The sequence below is a fragment of the Rhinoraja longicauda genome, chromosome 15 (genome assembly GCF_053455715.1).
Source record: "Rhinoraja longicauda isolate Sanriku21f chromosome 15, sRhiLon1.1, whole genome shotgun sequence".
Lineage (NCBI taxonomy): Eukaryota > Metazoa > Chordata > Chondrichthyes > Rajiformes > Arhynchobatidae > Rhinoraja > Rhinoraja longicauda.
Window position 1 is genome coordinate 30,550,402 of NC_135967.1, and position 20,183 is coordinate 30,570,584.

The following is a 20,183-nucleotide window of genomic DNA, read 5'->3' on the forward strand; positions in this document are numbered from 1 at the left end:
GGTACTGATTTTGGATGATCAGCCATGATCAAATTGAAAGGCGGAGCTGGCTCAAAGAAATGGCCTACTCCTGCACCTATTTTCTATGTTTCTATGTTTCCTCCCACACTCCAAAGACATACAGGTTTGTAGGTTAATTGGCTTTGGTAAAAATTGTAAATTGTCCCTCGTGTGTAAGATCGTGTACTGGGATTGCTGATTGGCACTGTCAGTGGGCTGAAAGGCCTGTTTCTGCGCTGTATCTCTAAACTCAACTAAACTAAACCAATGAAGAGAAAAATGCACTCAGTCAACCCGTTAAACATGTGTTTGTCAATAATTTTGGACATGTTCTAAATTTTCCTTCATTTGATACACTTACATTGATAATTTGTTACATTGGGTAAATTGAGAGTGACTCTCTTTGACATCATTTATATCCAGGAGCCTCGGGAAAACTGATATTGAAAGAAACTGAGAGAAATGCTGCGTGTATTAGTGCTGTGGCTGCTTAATGGTTAATGTGATTATTTTATGTCAGTCATCTTAAGGTGTTCTTGTAGGTGTTCCGTAGGGCAATGTGTCATGCCCAAGCATCTTTAGCTGTTTCATTAATTATGTTTGCTCCATTACGAGGTTGGGTGTAATGTTCAATTCAATTTTCAGCTCCTGAGGTAACAACACAATTTGTGCCGGCATGCAGCAAGATTTTCTGGGGTTTTTTTTGCAACCCCCCTCCCCATCTCAACCTCCAGAAAGAGCTCAAAGAATCCTTTTCTGAAATAGAGAGTAGGTTGGTTGTGAGATGTGGAGAGGCCAAAGAATGGCCACTAATGTGCCAAGAGAAGATGGCCCACAGGTGCCTTGTAGAATTGGATTGGGGTAAGAATTGGATTGGAGTAAGAGCAGGAGGAAAAAGATATGCCTCAGAACTGTGTGTAAATCTATTACAATGTCTTTGAGGATGAGGAGGGGTTTCAATGATTAAAACTCTTTTCAATTTGTGAGCAGAAGATTCAGAAGAAGGAATTGTAGTAGATAGGTGATGATTTCATGTTTTACTTGGCAGATGATGCGAAACACTAATCAGATTGCTGTCAACAGTGACTGGTAACGGTGTCTAAGTTTGACCTGATTGCAAATGTTAAAGCATTTCTGAAAATCCAGTCCTTTGGTTCCTGTGAATAATTCAGAAGGTACAGAGGAATGGACGGGGATTGCACTTGAAAGGAGAAGGCAATGTTTTATATTGATCCATTCCTGGAAAAGCCATGGCCAGGTTTGAATCTGGGCAGACTTTTTCTGTGCAAAATCTGAGATCAAACGCTGCATCTGAGAAAAGTTCATAAGTTATAGGAGCAGAATTAGGCCATTTGGCCCATCAAGTCTACTCCGCATTCAATCATGGCTGATCTATCTTTCCAGAATAAGAAAAGTTAATAAATTTTAAACTTCAAAACTGGTCTGATTTTTGGTAATATTGTGCTTTTAAAAAAAATATCGCATTTGACTCATTGCATTTGAATCTTGGAATTGATGTGAACATATGTTTACTGGCCTCTGGAGTCCAGGGAAGAAGTGTCCTTGCTCTCCCTTAGTTTTCCATTTTCCCTCATTAACTCAACTGTAGAGATAGAACTTTGTACTGCTTTGAATATTTTAACAAGTAGGCTCTAAGTGCCAATTATCCTCCCACATGTAGCTTTGACTCTATTTTTTGCACCCGATTGGACTTCTGGTATTTTGTGGATTAAACAAAATAAATCACGATTTCAGTCGTTGACTTTTTGCAAGGAGAGTGGTCAGTTTATTTGATTTGTCATTTATGAAGACTTGATGTGATATCCTTTTACTTTTGCCCAAAAATGGAAATTTTCATTTGAGTGTGAGTCTTGCCAACAGATGAATATGCATTGAACTTTTCTGGAGAAGAAATATTACCTCCGTCCTTTTTCAACTTCCTAGTGGTCAGTCTGAAGAAGGGACCCAACCGAAACATCACCTATCCATGTTCTCCGATGATACTGACTGATCTGCTGAGTTGCTCTGCACTTTGTGTCTTCAATCAATCAATCAACTAATCAATACTTTATTACAGACTCAGGATCCAGATATAAGACAAGACATTGTGTGTCTTAGAATATTTGAATAGTACTTTGGCTTAATCTTTATGGGTATTCAACAATCTTGTCACGTTTTTATTCATCATGAAGCCAATTTCTAATTTGGCTTTTGCCGGTAGTCTGTGTCAGTAACACATGATATACTGCGGCATTAATTATATAACCTCATTCCTTAATTGATACTTAATGTAAAAGCGAAATAAGCTTTCTACTGATAGCTAATGTTATTCAATATGCGAGCTGGGGACAAGCCAGAAACCTACAGGTTAAATGAGTTTAACATCAATAGTGAAATTAGAGAGGAAAAAAATGAAGGGGAAGAATTTATGTTCATTTGGAAGGGCAAAGACTGAATAGGAGGAGTCAACATAATTTTGTGCAGGGGGAATCATATCTCACAAATCTTGGGGTATTTGAGAAGGTAACTAAGAAACTTGCTGAAGGCAGGGCAGTAGACATGGTTTATGTGGACTTTAGAAAGGCCTTTAACAAAATTCAACATGGTGGGCTCGTCCCAATAGTTAGGGTACATGAGTTCCAAGATGTATTGGTAGACTGGATCCAAAATTGGTATGGCTATAGAAAGCAGAAGGTAGTGGTCAAGTGGTGTTTCTATGATTGGAAGTGTGTAACCAGTGGTATACAACAGGAATTGGCACCAGGGCCATTGCTGTTTGTCATATAGATATAAATGGCTTGAATGAGAATATAGATGAACTCATTAGTAAGTTTTCCTAGGCCAAAGCAGTATATGAGTTATGATGGCTAAGGAGTAGAGAGATATGGACCTAATGTTGGAAAAAGGAATTATATAACCTTCACAATTTGTATGGATAAGTTGGTCCCAAGGGCCTCCCTTTGTCCTGTATGACTATGAAAAGTTTAATTTTAATGTTTTCTGATATATATTCATCCATTTTACCATAATTTCCAGAAGCGGCAAATGGCAATGTTCCAGTGGGTCAACGGCCACCACCTAGAATTAAAGACATTCAGATCAACAATCAGATTATAAAACTGAAATATTGCTACACATGCAAGATATTCCGTCCACCCCGGGCATCCCATTGTAGTGTCTGCGATAACTGTGTGGGTAAGTAAGATGATCGGTCTTTTGATGTGCGCTTGAAATATTCTGCTGAAGCTGATTGAAAGTAGACGTGTTGTACCTCAAAGAGATGAATATCCAACTGAAAATCAGCTGCTTGTTCAAGACACCACTTGACGATTGAAACAACAACATTTTGAGTGAACATCTTTGCTCTCTGTCCATCTTCTGTCCAAGTTTAGTTTTGACCAAGTTTGACAATTGGGGTTTAGAATTTGCATTAGTGCTTAACATTTCCAGATTTTTAACCTTGTGAAGACTTTCAAAATGAGGCAAACAGTTAACAGGTAAAATGCAATATTCTTTTGACATCTAGACACAATGGATAAGCAAGTTACCAAGAATTATTCTTCTATTATCATCATGTCTTTTGATTCAAATATGTGACACATAAAAGTAGTTGTAGGTGCTACTCCAAAATTTGGTTGCTTTAAAGTCTAAGTAGAATATTTTGCTGCTACCAGGTAGTGGCAATATCATATCATATCATATATATACAGCCGGAAACAGGCCTTTTCGGCCCTCCAAGTCCGTGCCGCCCAGTGATCCCCGTACATTAACACTATCCTACACCCACTAGGGACAATTTTTACATTTACCCAGCCAATTAACCTACATACCTGTACGTCTTTGGAGTGTGGGAGGAAACCGAAGATCTCGGAGAAAACCCACGCAGGTCACGGGGAGAACGTACAAACTCCTTACAGTGCAGCACCCGTAGATGTGTGATTTTTTTTTTAGGAGAAATAGAAGGTGGTTTTGTAGAAATTCTAATACTCATTTGAAATTCAGTTCTGAGTTTCTTTTCAATTGAAAAAAGGGTCCCAAGTTTCGGGGATGTACTTTGAATCGATACTGTGGTAAGTTCCCAATGTGGTTATATTGGGCTGAACGGCCTGCCTCGGTGCCATACATTTCAATGATCCCTTCACATTTGATGTAGAAGCCCCATGCTCTACTCCCTCTTCACACACGACTGTGTTCCTGCATTCGACACCAACACCGTTGTCAAGTTTGCAGACGACACAATGGTGATCGGGCTGATCACCAACGGTGATGAAACAAAATACAGAGCGGAGGTGCAGAACCTGGCGGGCTGGTGCTCTGATAACAACCAGCCCCTAAATACCACCAAGACCAAGGAGCTGATCATCAACTTCCGTAGGTCACACAACGGGGAATACGCCCCGATCTTTATCAACGGGGAGAGTGTGGAGAGAGTGTCCAGCTTGAAGTTTCTGGGCACTCGCATTTCGGAGGACCTCACATGGTCCAATAACACTGCTGCGCTGGTCAAGAAGGCACAGCAACGACTGTTCTACCTAAGGACACTGAAAAAGTCTGGTCAACCCCAACAGCTGCTGACGACATTCTACCGCTGCACCATAGAGAGCATCCTAACACATGGCATCCCTGTGTGGTATCTCAGCTGCACGGAAGCAGAGAGGAAAGCTCTTCAGCAGGTAGTCCATAGAGCTCAGAGGACCATCAGAACACAGCTACCAACCTTGGAGGGCATCTACAACACACGATGCCTCAGAAAAGCCACCAGCATCCACAAAGACACCTCACACCCCTGCAATAGTCTGTTCGAACTTCTACCATCGGGCAGACGATACAAGGCCTTCTACGCCTGCACCTCCAGACTCAGGAACAGCTTCATCCCCAGGGCCATAGCTGCTATGAACCGGTCCTGCTGAGCCGGATGGTCACATCGCACAGTGAACTGGCACAGATCTACTTGCACTTTATTCTGTTTTAAAACTGTTCCAATTTGTTTCATTGGGTTGTTTAAATTAATACTGACTAGCTAATTAATTTATTGCATCGTATGGGAGGCGCATTCCCAATCTCGTTGTACCCCTGTACAATGACAATAAAGATGTATTGTATTGTATGTTGTAACATTCTGATCCTTATCAATCCATTTCATCCACCAGCTAAATGATGCTTAAAAAAAAAAATTGCCTTCGTAAGGTAGATACAAAGTGCTGCAGTAACTCAGCGGGTCAGGCAGCATCTCTAGAGAGGAAGGATGGGTGTCGTTTCAGGCCGGGATCCTTCTTCAGACTGAGACTGGCAAGTCTCCAGACTTTTTTTCTTTTTTTCTTTTTTCCTTTTTTCTTTTTCTTTTTTTCTTTTTTTCTTTTTCTTTTTTCTTTTTTCTTTTTTCTTTTTTCTTTTTTCATTTATCTTTTCTTTTTTCTTTTTTCTTTTTCCTTTTTTCTTTTTTTCTTTCTTTTTTCCTTTTTCCCTTTTCTTTTTTTCTTTTTTCTTTTTTCATTTTTCATTTTTTCATTTTTTCTTTTTTCTTTTTCCTTATTTTCTTTTTACTTTTTCTTTTTTCTTTTTTTCTTTTTCTTTTCTTTTTCTTTTCTTTTTCTTTTCTACATTATTTCCCTGGTGCTTATAAATTGCAGTGATGTGATTAATAAATAGCAAATCTCTTTTTAAACAAAAAAGGTACACCCAATATATTTTGCCATAATGTTTGGCCTATAGCTAAAACAAAATAATCTAGGAAGTAACTGCAGATGCTAGTTTACATTGAAGATAGACACAATGCTGGAGTAATTCAGCAGGTCAGGCAGCATCTGTGGAAAGAAGGAATGGGTGATGTTTCCGGTTGAGATCCTTCTTCGGTTTAAACCAGCACCTGCAATTCCTTCCTACATAAACACCATGAGGAAACAGAATAGAAATGCCAGCCTTGTGTGATGTTCGCTGTGATGTTCAGAACAGTCAGACTGAATCAATAAGAAGACACTATTACCGTTCATATACCAGAGACAACATGTTAACAATACCACGGTTTCCCTTGAAGTGTAAATGTAAAACTTTCAATGCAATTATATATATATATCTTTTTTTTCATATTTCAGATACAGCGCGGAAACAGGCCTTTTCGGCCCCACCAAGTCCGCGCCGCCCAGCGATCCCCGCACACTAACACTATTAACACTATCCTACACACAATAGGGACAATTTTTACATTTACCCAGTCAATTAACCTACATGAATGAATTTGGGGAAAAAAAATTACACATGAGGCAAGAGTTGGGGATCGGGATAGAGAGGGTTACAGAGATAAGGAATTGTAAGATCAAAAGAGATACATATAGAGGAAAATGTAGAATAGACCATTGTTAGCTTGGAGAAGGTGACAACAAAGCAAACTGAAATGCAATGTAATCATTTCACTAAGTCCAGAACATGCTGTGGGTGATGGGACCCAATTCATTTTGTATTTGCCAAGTATTTTTGCATTTTAGTTTCTATCAAGGCTGCATAAGTTTAACTGGAGAAGATAAGTTGCAAGACTTTTAATTTCCAGTGTTCATTCCCTCACAGAGCGTTTCGATCACCACTGTCCTTGGGTTGGAAATTGTGTTGGAAAGAGGAATTACCGTTTCTTTTACCTCTTCACCATCTCGTTGTCATTCCTCACTGTCTACATCTTTGCTTTTGATATTGTTCACGTGGCACTGAGTAAGTAACATGGGGAAATTAATTGCTTTGTAATATCATTATCCCAACAATTTGAAACATAAAGTTATGGTGAAACTTGATTAATTGGTTCAATTACATGATGGTTCTATCTGGTTCTCTTTGCTTTCTTTCTTTGGGCTTTGTGATCAAATCCAATTAGGACATAGCTTTGTTTTGAACTTTCAAGAGTTAGGCAATTTTCAATTAAATGGATCATTCTGTCCTGCTTATCCAGTATTTGCATTAGGCAGAAGTGGGATATTATACTATGATTATGAACAGTAGCTCACTTTCTTTACCTGTTGTTTGGCCATTTACCACTTTGGCCAGTCTATTGGCTGAGTGAGATTGCTAATCTATAGATCTATTACTAAAACTCTGTGTCGCAGTGAGGGATGTGATGATGTTTGTGAGGATGTGATGATGTTTGTGAGGATGTTTGTGATTTTGGCCACCTGTGATATAACCATATTTGTGCCCCTGTCACACGTAGCGCGCCAATTTTAGGACCACCTTACTCACCTTTGCACTGGGGACCCTTTCATCCAAGTTTAATTCAAATTGGTCCTATATTTTTAAAGTTAGAGAGATTTTAAAGTTTAAAAAATCGCTTAATTGAACTAAACTGGCAGGGTTCAGAGTGTGACGTCACAATGGAAAGGTGGGGACGGGACCCGCTGGAGTGACGGCAGTGCTGGCCAATGGGGGGGGGGGGGGGGGTAGAATGTTCTCATTTAAAAACGGCAGTTTAGCTCAAAGATACTAGAGGAGCAAGATGAACCACTCCATCAAAATCGCCTATACTGAAGTGTGGTACGCAAAGGAGCGTATTTGATTTTAAAAAACACTTTTCATTTAAAAAAACATTTCAAAACCCCCCCAAAAAACATTTTCATTTAAAAAAAGGCTATTAAAAAAACCCGTTTGTTTCAAAGAATAGACGCTTTATTTTACAGCTAAGATTTATTTTGATTTACAAAAAAAGACTTTTTCATTAAAAAAAAACGTTAGAAAACCCCCCAAAAAACCTGTTTCATTTTAACAAAAGCCGTTTAAAAACCCATGTTTTTCAAAGAGTAGGCACTTTATTTTACAGTTGAGATTTATTTGATTTAAAAATTTAAAAAAATCATTAAAAAAAAAGTTTTAAAAACCGAAAAAAAATTCCATTAAAGAAAACCCATTTGCTCACAGAGTAGTTTTTAAAAAAAGGCTGTTAAAAAAAGTTAACAATCCTGAAAAAAAGACAGTTCCATTTTAAAATACTGTTAAAAAGACCAGTGCGCAGTTGGGCGAGGTTTGCCCTTCGGAGGGGGGGAGGGGGACCCGCCCGAGTGACAGGAGTGGCGGCCAATGAGGGGGAGGGGGATGAGAGCATCAGGGGAGGGAGATTGAGTGGGGGGGGGGTAGAATGGGTGAGTGGGGGGAGTGGTGGGGAGGATGGGAGGATGGAGTGGGTGAGTGGGGGCATGCCGGAGAGCCCCTAAGAGTGGAGGGGGGGTGAGGGGAAATAGTGGGTGAGGGGGGGAGGGGGTGAAAAGGGGCATTGAGGGGGGATGGAGGGGAAGGTGCTACACCAGTGCAGGAGAGCTTTGGGCCCAACGGATGGCTGCCGGGTCCGCTAATGCGCGGTTGGGGGAGGGTTGCCATGTTGTCTATTTATCTATATTGGACCCGAACCGAAAATGCATCGATCCATTCCCTCCACAGATGTTGTCTAACCTGCTGAGTTCTTCCAAGTTCCTCCTTGTTTTTTGCTCAAGATTCCAGCATCTTTATTTATGTTGATATATTGCACAGAGACACTTCATTTCTTTTCTGCTTGCCAGAATGGAAGCATTAAACTTTGTGCCACTAGGTTCTGGATGAATTGTATTTGGAATGCATACGAGGAATACAAAGTTCTAAGCATCAATAAATTTAATGTCCAAGAATTTACGATGAAAGACAAATATAAGTGTTTATGTGCAACATATCAACATAAATAATGATGCTGGAAACGAGCAAAAAACAAGGAGGAACTTGGAGGAACTCAGCAGGTTAGACAGCATCTGTGGAGGGAATGGACAGATGCATTTTCGGTTCGGGTCCAACAAAAATAAAGGGTATGTTCAAGGATAGAAAATAATTGAAATAAAAAGATCGTCTTCACTGTTTATTATGTTTTCGCTGAGCTTTTGAGGAGCAAATTCAGGTTATTAGTGACCCTTTTAGTCTCTGTGTCCTTTCAAGGAATTTTGGCATGGAAAAACTAGGTAAACAACTGCGTGTTTATTCACCCAATCTGACTGGAGATAACTTGCTGAGAAATGCACAGTCTAAAGCAGGAAGCCTGAGTTAGAATACTCATTTCGTACAGAAAGATAAAGCTAAAATGAGATATGGTATTATTAGAAATAAAATGTCAAGGAGCGGGTATTTATCCTTTTAATTGTAGAAATTAAACGTATATTGATCTCTGATAGTCTATTGATTTCAAAGGAGCTGAACCTTAGGAACAGATTTCAGTGTGCGTGCGTTTTGACATTCCACGTTTAGGGCATGTGATAGAGATAGGATTTCTGTCTCCTGAGGTTTTGCAAATCTCGTGAAGGGAGGAAGCTGCATTTCTAAATGCGGGTGTTGAATATAAGAGGTTGTATGACACTGCACAGGTGCCCTGCCTAGCTCTGTCCCACAGGGTACTAAATTCTTATAATGCTCTTGGTCCTCTGGGCTGAAGCCTCACTGGTACGTACTCCCTGTACTTTATCAAGGACATCCGCTTGGGCTGATCCGGGAACCCGGTATGAACCCCTGCGCTCTCCCTGCAGCAAGGAAGCCCCCTCTTGTTTGGTCAAGTCAAGTCAAATTTATTTGTCACATACACATACACGATGTGCAGTGAAATGAAAGTGGCAATGCCTGCGGGTTGTGCACAAAAAGAATTACAGTTACAGCATATAAATAAAGTTAATAAGTTACTATTAGTGTCGACAAAAATTTAGTCTCTGGGGTTATAAAAGTTGACAGTCCTGATGGCCTGTGGGAAGAAGCTCCGTCTCATTCTCTCCGTTTTCACAGCGTGACAGCGGAGGCGTTTGCCTGATCGTAGCATCTGGAACAGTCCGTTACTGGGGTGGCAGGGGTCCCTCATGATCTTACTTGCTCTGGATCTGCACCTCCTGATGTATAGGTTCTGCAGAGGGATGAATGTAGTTCCCATGGTGCGTTCTGCCGAACGCACTACTCTCTGCAGGGCCATCCTGTCCTGGGCAGAGCTGTTCCCAAACCAGACTGTAATGTTGCCGGACAGGATGCTCTCTACAGCCCCAGAGTAGAAGCAATGAAGGATCCTCAGCGACACTCTGAATTTCCTCAGTTGTCTAAGGTGGTAAAGGCGCTGCTTAGCCTTACCCACCAGTGCGGCAATGTGCGTTGCCCACGTCAGATCCTCTGCGATGCGGACTCCCCAGTATTTAAAACTGCTCACCCTATCCACAATCGACCCATTTATCTCCAGTGGCGTGTACGTCCTTGGATGTTTAGCCCTTCTGAAGTCCACAATCAGCTCCTTTGTTTTAGTGACATTCAAGAGGAGGCTATTGTCCTGACACCAGAGTGCCAGATCAGCCACCTCCTCCCGGTAGGCCTTCTCATCGTTGTTGGAGATCCGGCCCACCACCACAGTGTCATCAGCAAACTTGATGATGGAGTTTGAGCTGAACCTGGCCCCACAGTCATGTGTGTACAGGGAGTACAGTAGGGGGCTAAGGACGCACCTCTGGGGGGATCCTATGTTCAGGGTGAGGGAGCTAGATGTGTGTTCCCCCATCCTGACCACTTGGGGCCTGGCAGTGAGAAAGTCCAGGACCCAGGCGTGGGGAGGGCTGGTGTTCAGTAGGCAGGAGTGGCAGAGTGATATAGCTGCTCAGTGCTGAGCTATGGACCTCCGAGCTGATCCCTGCGTTGTCTGTTGGATATGTTGGAAGTGCTGTCTTAGCCCTCTCTCTGCATGAGTGAACAACCCTTCAACCGTCCACTGATATCTTTATGCTTGGTAGAGCAGCACGAAGGGCAAGGGTTCACACCAAGTTCCCCACACAACATTGTAAAGCACTGGGAAAAGCAGGGTACAAGTAAGTAAACTCCCATCAGAAATGTATATGATGGCCCCTTTTAGAACTGATTTAATTAGAACTCTTATTTCTGGGAAAACAACCAGTACTGAGGAATCTGTGTAATTAAGGCTTATTGTGTGTTAAAAATTAACTAGCACCTGAATGCACAAAACTTAAATGACAGAGTTTAATGCTTCATATTTTTATCTGCATCTCAAAGTTTGAGGTGGTATAAGATAAATTGGAGAACAACTATTATTTTAAAGCTTAAACAGGAAACAATGTGCAAATATCGTTAAGGACACAAAGTGCTGGAGTAACTCAGCAGGTCGGCAGCATCTCTGGAGAACATGGATAAGTTACGTTTCAGGTCTTGATCTGTGAAGTCACCTATCCTTGTTCTCCAGAGTTGCTGCCTGACTAGCTGAGTTACTCCAGCACTTTGTGTCATTCTGTGTATTAACTAGCATTTGCAGTTCATTGTTTCTGAAAATATTGATATTGGTTTAATATTGTCAGATGCACTGAGATACTGTGAAAAATCTTTGTTTTGTGTGCTACCCATGCAAATCATACCACGCATGAGTACAACAGATAATGTTAAAGAGAAAATAAACAGAGCAGAATCTAGTGTTACAGGTACAGAATAAATGCAGAGGCCACTACAAATTCAAGGAAGTACTGCACAATAGTTGAAATTTAAAAAAAATATATATATTTTACAACAAGGTGTTCTAAACTAATTTTCATTGATGTAACAATTTCAATTTGGTTTCTCGATTTTTACAAATAATGCTAGTTTCACAGAAATGCTAGATATTGAATGGATGTTTTAGGCAGACTGATGGCAGCTCAGAACTAAGATCAATCAATATTAAATGGTGATTGCTGATTCAATTGAGCAAATATGCAGGCCATGTGGTCATTAAAATAATTTACATCAAGAGATTAAACTAAAATCTGTTGCTCTTGATTGATAACATGATCCCTTGTTTCATACAAGTGTAATTTAATTTGACAGCTTTCCACACTATGCCTGTCTATTCCTTCTGTAGGCTTTCCCAAAGTTTAATTTTCCCTTTGTAAGTTACTCCGTGTTCTTGTTGCTTCTCCCCCAAAATTCTACCACCATCGTTTCCATATTCCAGGATGCTACTACTTGAATGTTGCTCCTGAATTTGAAAATGCTGCAAATACGCATTGTTATGTGTATATTTGTGTGCTGTCATCTTCTGATGGAAACTCCACACTGAATGCCTACTTTATATTTCTTCCCCCCCGTTAGACTTGGAGTAAGATATGCTCCTTCTTTATATTTCACTGACTTGTCTGTTCAACATATTTTCTTTTTATTTTAAACAGGATCAGTGGACAATGGCTTTTTAAACACGCTGAAGGACACACCAGGAACATATCCTTTGAGAAGCACCTATGTTTGAAAGTATTAATAGTTATAAACTCTCAAGTCACATAGCATTGAAATAGGCCTCCAGCCTACAGTGTTTGTGACATCAAGTACTATCTACGTTCACCTATTTTCCTGCACTCGGTCTGTAGCCTTCTATGCCATGACATTTGAAGTGCTCACTTAAATACTACTTATGTGATGTGAGAATACCTGCTTGAATCAGATGATGTGTGGCCTTTGCAGCATGTAGGATTTTGAACATTGTGTTACTTGGTAACTTGCAAGCATTTATTTTTGGTATCTCGTATGTATTGTTTTTTTGTTCCTTAAATGCTGATGAATAATTGAGTACCATGAAGCAGTGTTTTCGGTTAGATCTTTGGTCACTATTGAGTTAATTGATTTTCATTGTTGTTATACTACAACTGGCTTCGGGGAAAAATAAATTGACTTGACTTACCAGACTGCAAGTCATTGTTAGCTTTGTTTTGTAGGGAGAGCACGATGGGATTTGGGAATGGAACTCCAAGAGTTCTACTGTTGCCTATGTCGCCTCTCCTATATCTTCAATTGGGAATCATGATAGCCATTTTCCCTAAGGCCCCCGTAGACCACAATGATAATTGATCAAATACGTGATCACAGTGACATTGTTTGTGTCAAAAATCTATACTTCTGCACCTCGCCGGCCAATGTAAGTGCCGATGAGTTTTCAGATTGGAATTACTGCTGGAGCCGCTTATTAAGTGTCACCTATCAGAATACACTGCTCCATTGTACTCAATCATTATCTTCTTTGTGTATTTTTAAGGATGAGATCATTACATCTAATCTGGGTTCTCTATTCAGCAAATGTCATAGACCACAGATTTGTCAATCACAAACTTAAGTTTAAGCCCTTGGTAAACAGTAAGGATGTTGTATGTGTTGATTGTTCGCTTAACCCAGTAATTTCTAGGCTTTTAATTTGAACCAGAAGAACTGCTGGTTTCTACTCGAGGATTAGATTTTGTTTTACAAAAGTAGAACTGGAGGATAGAATCCCTCCCACACTCTATTTCTCTGACTAGTTTCACTGATGTGATTAATTTTACTGTTTGTATGCATTGTTGTCACCTTCCCCTCAGCTAACAATGAACCATTCTACATTTCCTTTAGCATTGTCTGCTTTGATCTGTTGTTTTCACACCTTACATTCTCTCTCTAACCTTCCATATCTCCAGTTTCCCTCTCCCCTGACTCTTAGACTGAAGAAGGGTCTCGGCCCGAAATGTCACCCATTTCTTCTCTCCAGAGATTCTGCCTGTCCCATTGAGTTACTCCAGCATTTTGTGTCTATCCTATCGCTGCTTCACTTTAAAGTTTAAGCCATTCCTGGCATGTTTTTTTGGAAAATACTTTGCAGTTGAGCTACAAAGATGGAATAGGTTACATGAGACCATTTTGTTTCTTGGAGGGCTCGACACGTAGATGATGTTCTCCCCACCATGCATTGGGGGCTGAGGGGGATGGAGTGGGTGAGTGGGAGGGGAGAGGGGATGGAGAGGGGGGAGGGGATGGAGAGGGAGGGGATGAGGGGGGAGTGGGGGAGGGGAGGGTGCTACACCAACGTAGGAGAGGTTTGGGCCCAACGGGTCCACTTGGTCTAGTATAATCTATTTCTGGCTCAGAATGTCTCTTTCTGACACTGTAACAGAGTGCATTATGATCATAAAACATTTATAGCACAAACTAACCATTGTACCCGCTGACCCCACTACGTCCCTTCACCTAATCCCACCAAAGTTCTTTTTATAGCTTCTCCTTGGCTACGTGCCATTTACCTCACTGATGCTTGAAGGGAGTATTCTGCATTCTGCTCAGACGTGGTTATTTGTTTCTGACCACAGTCTTATCACTGTGGTATGTTTATGAAATATTCTTGAAAATTCAGATATTGGTTGCAACGATAGTTTTATCCCCCACAAAGCATTGTCAAAAGTCTTGATGCAAGTCTGTAATATTGAAGTATTTTGCAATATTTTAAATAAATGCTGAAGACCTGGCGCTGCTGTATCTTTCCCAGAATCAAATAGCATCAAAAAGGTTTTCTCGTTATTCATTTTTACTGTTTGTGGGGCATTGGTGATGCTGAATGTTTGTTGCATTTGGCGGCTTCATGTATGATCCATGGGTGCCATATGAAGCACTTTAAAGTTTCAAAAATATAATATGTTATATAAATACTAGTCCTCCAGAAGTAGCTATGAATTAAAGAGCATTTGCTGAAAATGGAATTTGCTTTAATAGGTTACCATTTATTTTTTAATGTTCAAAGGCAGTGCTAACATTTCTTATCCCCTGAAATGAAGAGACAATTGAGTCAAACGCATTATGGGGCTGAAGTCATAAACTGGAGAGCCTCAGTGAACCAGATCGGCTTGTAGAATAGTCCCATGGTTTTATGAATAATATTACTGAGGCAAGCTGAGATAGATATGATAAGTAGAAATAAAAGATTTTAATATTCCAGCAAGCATTTATGATAGGAAGATGCATCGAGATGATTTAAATTTTTTTAAAAGATGCACAAGTTTGAGCCTAGCTTTGAGTCCAATTGACAAGAATATTGTATTGTGTATGGACTAATTATACTTGTGGAAAATTGGTGTTAAAAATAAGATGTAATATTACTTGTGTTTGGAAAGTATTTCTATTAAATACAAGTACTCTTGCAAATACATGAACATAGCGCTTCAGCTTTTTTTCCTCTATCCAAGATGCAATTTTTATGTTTAACATCAAAATCACCCTTCTGATTCTGAAGTTTGGTTCTGGCCACTGTAAAATATACAACATTGAATTTATTTATTACAAATAATTAATGTTGCCCTACTGTAAATATCAAAAAATACCCTTTTATTTAATGGTGTAGGAAAATAACTGCAGATGCTGGTACAAATCGAAGGTATCACAAAAAGCTGGAGTAACTCAGCGGGTCAGGCAGCATCTCAGGAGAGAAGGAATGGGTGTTGTTTCGGGTCAAGACCCTTCTTCACCTTCTATTTAATGGTGTCACTGAGATGCTGTATTAAAGGTTAACCTTTACAGGTGTAGGGAATAGAGGGATATGGATCATGTACAGGCACATTAGATTTGTTTAACTTGGAATCATGTTTGGCACAAACATCGTAGGCCCAAGGGCTCATTCCTGCTGTTCTACCAATTATTATATTTTTGTTTGAAATGTTTAGTGACAATTTGATGTTGTAAAAGATTGCAAAATTTAAAAATGTAGTGAGCACATGAAATTATATTTATTATTTGTTGTTCCTTAACTTTACCTTTACTGTGCTAGAAGTGGTGATCTGCTTCTTCACATTATGGTCTGTGATTGGTCTGTCAGGATTTCACACCTACCTTATTGCGCTCAATCAAACCACAAATGAAGACGTAAGTAAAATTCATAAAATAGGAATGGTTTTGTAAACTTCTGGACTCGGGATTATAACCGTAACTGATCAACCATCGAAGGCAAATTTTGGAAAATGACAACTTGTACTGTTGATGCTCCCTTTGGGAGTGTGGACTCCCTTTTTTCTCCAAGTGAATTTCTCTAGATGAGAGTGGAGATTGAATACGGAAAGTGGTGATTTCTAATCTCAAAGTAATTTCCACTTAAATAATGAGGTTTCCTTTTGTGTGCGTAACTTGCTGCAGTGTAGTTTTCTTCCATGTTTTTGATGGCGAGAAAGCAAATTGTTCTGCTTCTCAAGAATAACTCGGGGGGAAAAAAAGTAGGAAACTATTTCCAATCTAATGAATTCTATTATCTAATGTTGCGAAGAATGATTATTAAAGCTGCTTCTTGTATAAATAATCTATTAATATAAAACTAGCTTTATTAGATACATAACTGATTTTAAAATGTAAAATGTATTGCTGCCAATTCGATTTCAGGATAACAAACAGACACATTACCTTCACTATATTTTATTTATACTCTATCACTTTAATAACTTTGTGATGGTGAATCCTGTAGATGTGAGATTTGTTTTCATTAATAAGTGCAACATATAATTTTATACCTGAGATATGTGGTAATTATCAGAATATGAGGCATTCAGCCCTGTTCCCAAAATTCTACCATAGTTTTGGCAAAAATGAGACCTTTGTCTAATAACTATTCCATTTTTTAGTGAACAGGTGGTAGTCTCGTGAAGCTGCATTTAATATCATGTACAAGGCTCAAGGCAGTAGTAATTTTCCTATTGATTTATTTTTTATGTGTGACTATGATTAACTGTTAATGGGAAGTATTAATGCAAAGAGTGACATGTGATGCTATGACACTTGTGTTAGATGAGTTGTAAATCCTGTTCTGGATTTGAAAGGAATATAGTATTTACCAGTTTGAAAATTTAATTCATTACATTCTTTTGCACAGATTAAAGGCTCTTGGTCAGGTAAAAATGGAATCCATAACCCTTATGGCCATGAGGGTGTAATAAAAAATTGTTGTGAGATCCTTTGTGGGCCAGTGCCACCAAGGTAAGGAATCTGTTTAAAAAGTTTAAAATAAGGAGCCAAATGGCGATGTGCATAAGAGAGTCAAGAGTGTTTAATTGTCATATGGAGTAACAAATAAATCCTTGATTTAAATTGTTAATGGAATTACAGAAAGGAAATCCTTTCAATGTCTTGGCCAGCATTCACTCGGTCACCAGCACCAGCACTGAAATGGAAATTGTTCAACTCATTCTGAAGGATCTTAATTTAAATGAATTGACTGTGCTGTTTGTATAACAGAGACCTTAACAGTGGCTTTATAATTTACTTTGGAACAACTTTGAATTTTTTTTGTGGATATAAAAATAGTTGAGAAAAATGATTTCATGTTCTGTAGAAGATAGACACAAAATGCTGGAGTAACTCAGCGGGGCAGGCAGCATCTCTGGAGAGAAGGAATGGGTGACGTTTTGAGTCGAGACCCTTTTTTAGACCATGTTGTGTTATGTATTTGTTATGTTATGTATTTTGCAGCTGCATATTTATCCTCAATTTTTGTTCAAATTCAATACACTTTTGCAGAAATGCTTGTTTCTAGGGTTATTTAACATTTTTAATTAGATTGAAGCTTGCCTATTAAATTGTGTGAGTGTTAATCATTGTTTGCAGTTGGTCAAGTGGTTATCAAAGACCCCAGGACAATTGTTTCCGTGAACATTCAAAGAAATGCGCGATTATGAACTGACATACTCGTTTTACAAATTCCAGCAAAAATAAATAATTAAGCCTGTCATTAGATTAGATTTGTTGCGCCAGTTAACTGCTGAGGTTTATGTTAAGTTTCTGTGCAAGTACCTTTAACCCAGAAGTAAAGAAAAAGAAGAGCTGCTGCTCCACAGCACCAGAGACCCAGGTTTGATCCTGACCTTGGGTGATATCTGTATGGAGTTTGCACATTCTCCCTGGGTTTCCTCTGGGTGCCCCAGTTTCTGCCACATCCCAAAGACGTGCAGGTTTATTGTTTAATTGGCCTCTATAAATTGCCCCGCGTGTATAGGGAGTTGATGACAAAGTGGGATAATGTAGAACTCTTGTGAACGGATGATCGATGGTCAGTATGGCCTCAGTGGGTTGTAGGGCCTGTTTCCTTGCTGTATCTCTAAATTAAACTAAATGTTATAACATCAATATTGGGCAAATTTCAAATTATGGAGAATTTACCAAAGCCTTATTAAAAAATGAAATGTGAATTGCAGTTTCAAGCTTTTGAATAAGTGTACCATAGTGCAAAAGCTGGTTGAAGATTGTAGAATGTGGTTCCAGATGTATGGCAACAGCTCATTGCAGTTATGCCATATTGAGCCCTGTGAGTTTGCTGTTTGAATGTTTGCTTTGTTTAATTTCCTCTTGTTTCTTTGTCTCCCTCTCGCCAACATAATCTCACAAAAGGGAATAAAAGTTTTTAATTAACGAAGAATAAATCCTAAATGCATTTCTTTTTTTAGTGTTCTTGACAGAAGAGGGGTCATTAAAGATGAGCCTGGTATTTCAGTCAATACTAATGGACTTGCAAGTACAGTTCCACAGACAACGGTAAGACCATGGGCTAGTTCTGTTATTGATGTATTTGGATACATTTAACACGGGGGAAAAGAGTAAGATGAAAAGTTGTGGAAGGATACTTTTAATTAATATTACTAAGTTAGGGAAAGCCATGAAGGAGATAGTATAAATTAGTTAAAGAAGTAATATAATAATTTTTCTGGGAAGAGTCGGTTGAGTGATTCTATGAAAAGGAATGGACTACTTGGATCTGTTCACCTGTTTCTGAGGTCTAAAAATAAGGACTTGTTGCATGGGATTCAACTAAACATAGCACAAAAAGTAAGGAAATTTGTGTTTGGTAGATTATTTCTTTGTTGTAACAATGCTTCTTGGCAATAAATCTTATACCGTTGGAAAGCCTGTTTATTTCCCTTTTAAATGGTGCCACATTTGTAAGGAACATGCATTTGTGGGATGAGCAGCAGAGCTGAGTATGTGGGTTGCGCCCATGAAAAATCTGCCAAATCTTCTCTGCCAATGCCAAACAGCTTATTCTGCCATTTACTCTTGTTCGGTGTTGTTTGGTGGATTGGATGATTGAAGTCTGAAGAAACAAGACATATTGGCAATTTAACAATTTATTCATTTAATAAACAGGAGCCTCAGTAGCTCAGCGTGGAAGAACCATACACAGCCACAACAGCCTGGCACCTCCTCCTCATGCTGGTCACCAGCCTGGTCACCCCATTCTTCAACCAGCATTTGTCGCAAGTCAGCCAACGTGGTTGTGTTGGTCACTCTGGCACGAACAGCACGCCCAAGCTGATCCCACAAGTGTTCAATGGGGTTGAGGTCAGGACTGCTGGCAGGCCATTCCATCCTCTCCACTCCCAAATTCTGGAGGTAGTCTCTGAGAAACCCTGCTCTGTGGGGACGAGCATTGTCATCTTGGAGGATAGAGTTCGGACCCAGACTGTGGAGATATGGGATTGCCACTGGTTGCAGAATCTCATCTCGATATCTCTCTGCATTGAGATTGCCTCCAATGATGACAAGCCTCGTTTTTCCAGTGAGGGAGATGCCGCCCCACACCATCACACTGCCTCCACCAAAAGATGTTACTCTATCGGTGCAGCAATCAGCATAGCGTTCTCCGCGTCTTCTCCACACTTTGACCCTATGATCCAACTGCCGTAGGCAGAATATGGACTCATCGCTGAACATAACGTTCCTCCACATGTTCAGGTTCCAGTGCACGTGTTGCCGACACCAGCGCAAACGGGCCTGACGATGAAGGGCAGTCATGGCAGGCCTCCTGGCAGCCCTATGAGACCGGAGATCGGCTGCGTGCAGTCCGTTCCGAATTGTCTGGGCAGAGAGCCGTCGGCCATATCGTCCTGCAAACCTTGACTGCAAATCTGTAGAAGACAGCCTACGGTTCCTAAGTGCTGACAGGGTGAGGAAACGGTCTTCTTCGGGTGTCGTCTTCTTGGGACGCCCACTTCGCGGCCTGTCTCTGACATCCCCCATTATATGGAACTTGGCCTTCACTTTGGAGATGGTACTAGGGCTCACTCCAAATAATGCCGCAACTTGGTTTTGCGGAACACCAGCTTGAAGTTGCCCTATCGCACGGGCCCTATCCAGATCAGTCAAACGTGGCATGCCGATTCTAGGAGCAGACACCTACTGACCACTGTAGCAGGGCCCATGCTCACAGATGCTGCCAATCAGGTGCCAATCAGGCACCTGATTGTCAGCACCTGGGGGTACCAGAAGCTCAAAACAAGAGTCAATAGGAACAGCAGAATAAGCTGTTTGGCATTGGCAGAGAAGATTTGGCAAATATTTCGTGGGCGCAACCCATATACTCAGCTCTGCTGCTCATCCCACAAATGCATGTTCCTTACAAATGTGGCACCATTTAAAAGGGAAATAAACAG

At 40.1% G+C, this 20,183-nt stretch overlaps 1 protein-coding gene across 4 annotated transcripts in view; it reads left to right on the forward strand.

Moving 5' to 3' along the window:
* zdhhc9 (zDHHC palmitoyltransferase 9) overlaps window positions 1-20,183 on the forward strand; it is a 92,941-nt gene that overhangs the window by 54,806 nt on the left and 17,952 nt on the right. For 3 of the 4 annotated variants that reach the window (XM_078412408.1, XM_078412404.1, XM_078412406.1), the window contains exons 3-8: window positions 3,037-3,195; window positions 6,562-6,699; window positions 12,162-12,208; window positions 15,535-15,639; window positions 16,634-16,737; window positions 18,201-18,288. In XM_078412408.1, coding sequence (XP_078268534.1) covers window positions 3,037-3,195; window positions 6,562-6,699; window positions 12,162-12,208; window positions 15,535-15,639; window positions 16,634-16,737; window positions 18,201-18,288 — 641 coding nt within the window. The remainder of the gene's footprint in view (window positions 1-3,036; window positions 3,196-6,561; window positions 6,700-12,161; window positions 12,209-15,534; window positions 15,640-16,633; window positions 16,738-18,200; window positions 18,289-20,183) is intronic. The other variant, XM_078412407.1, reaches the window with a different exon arrangement.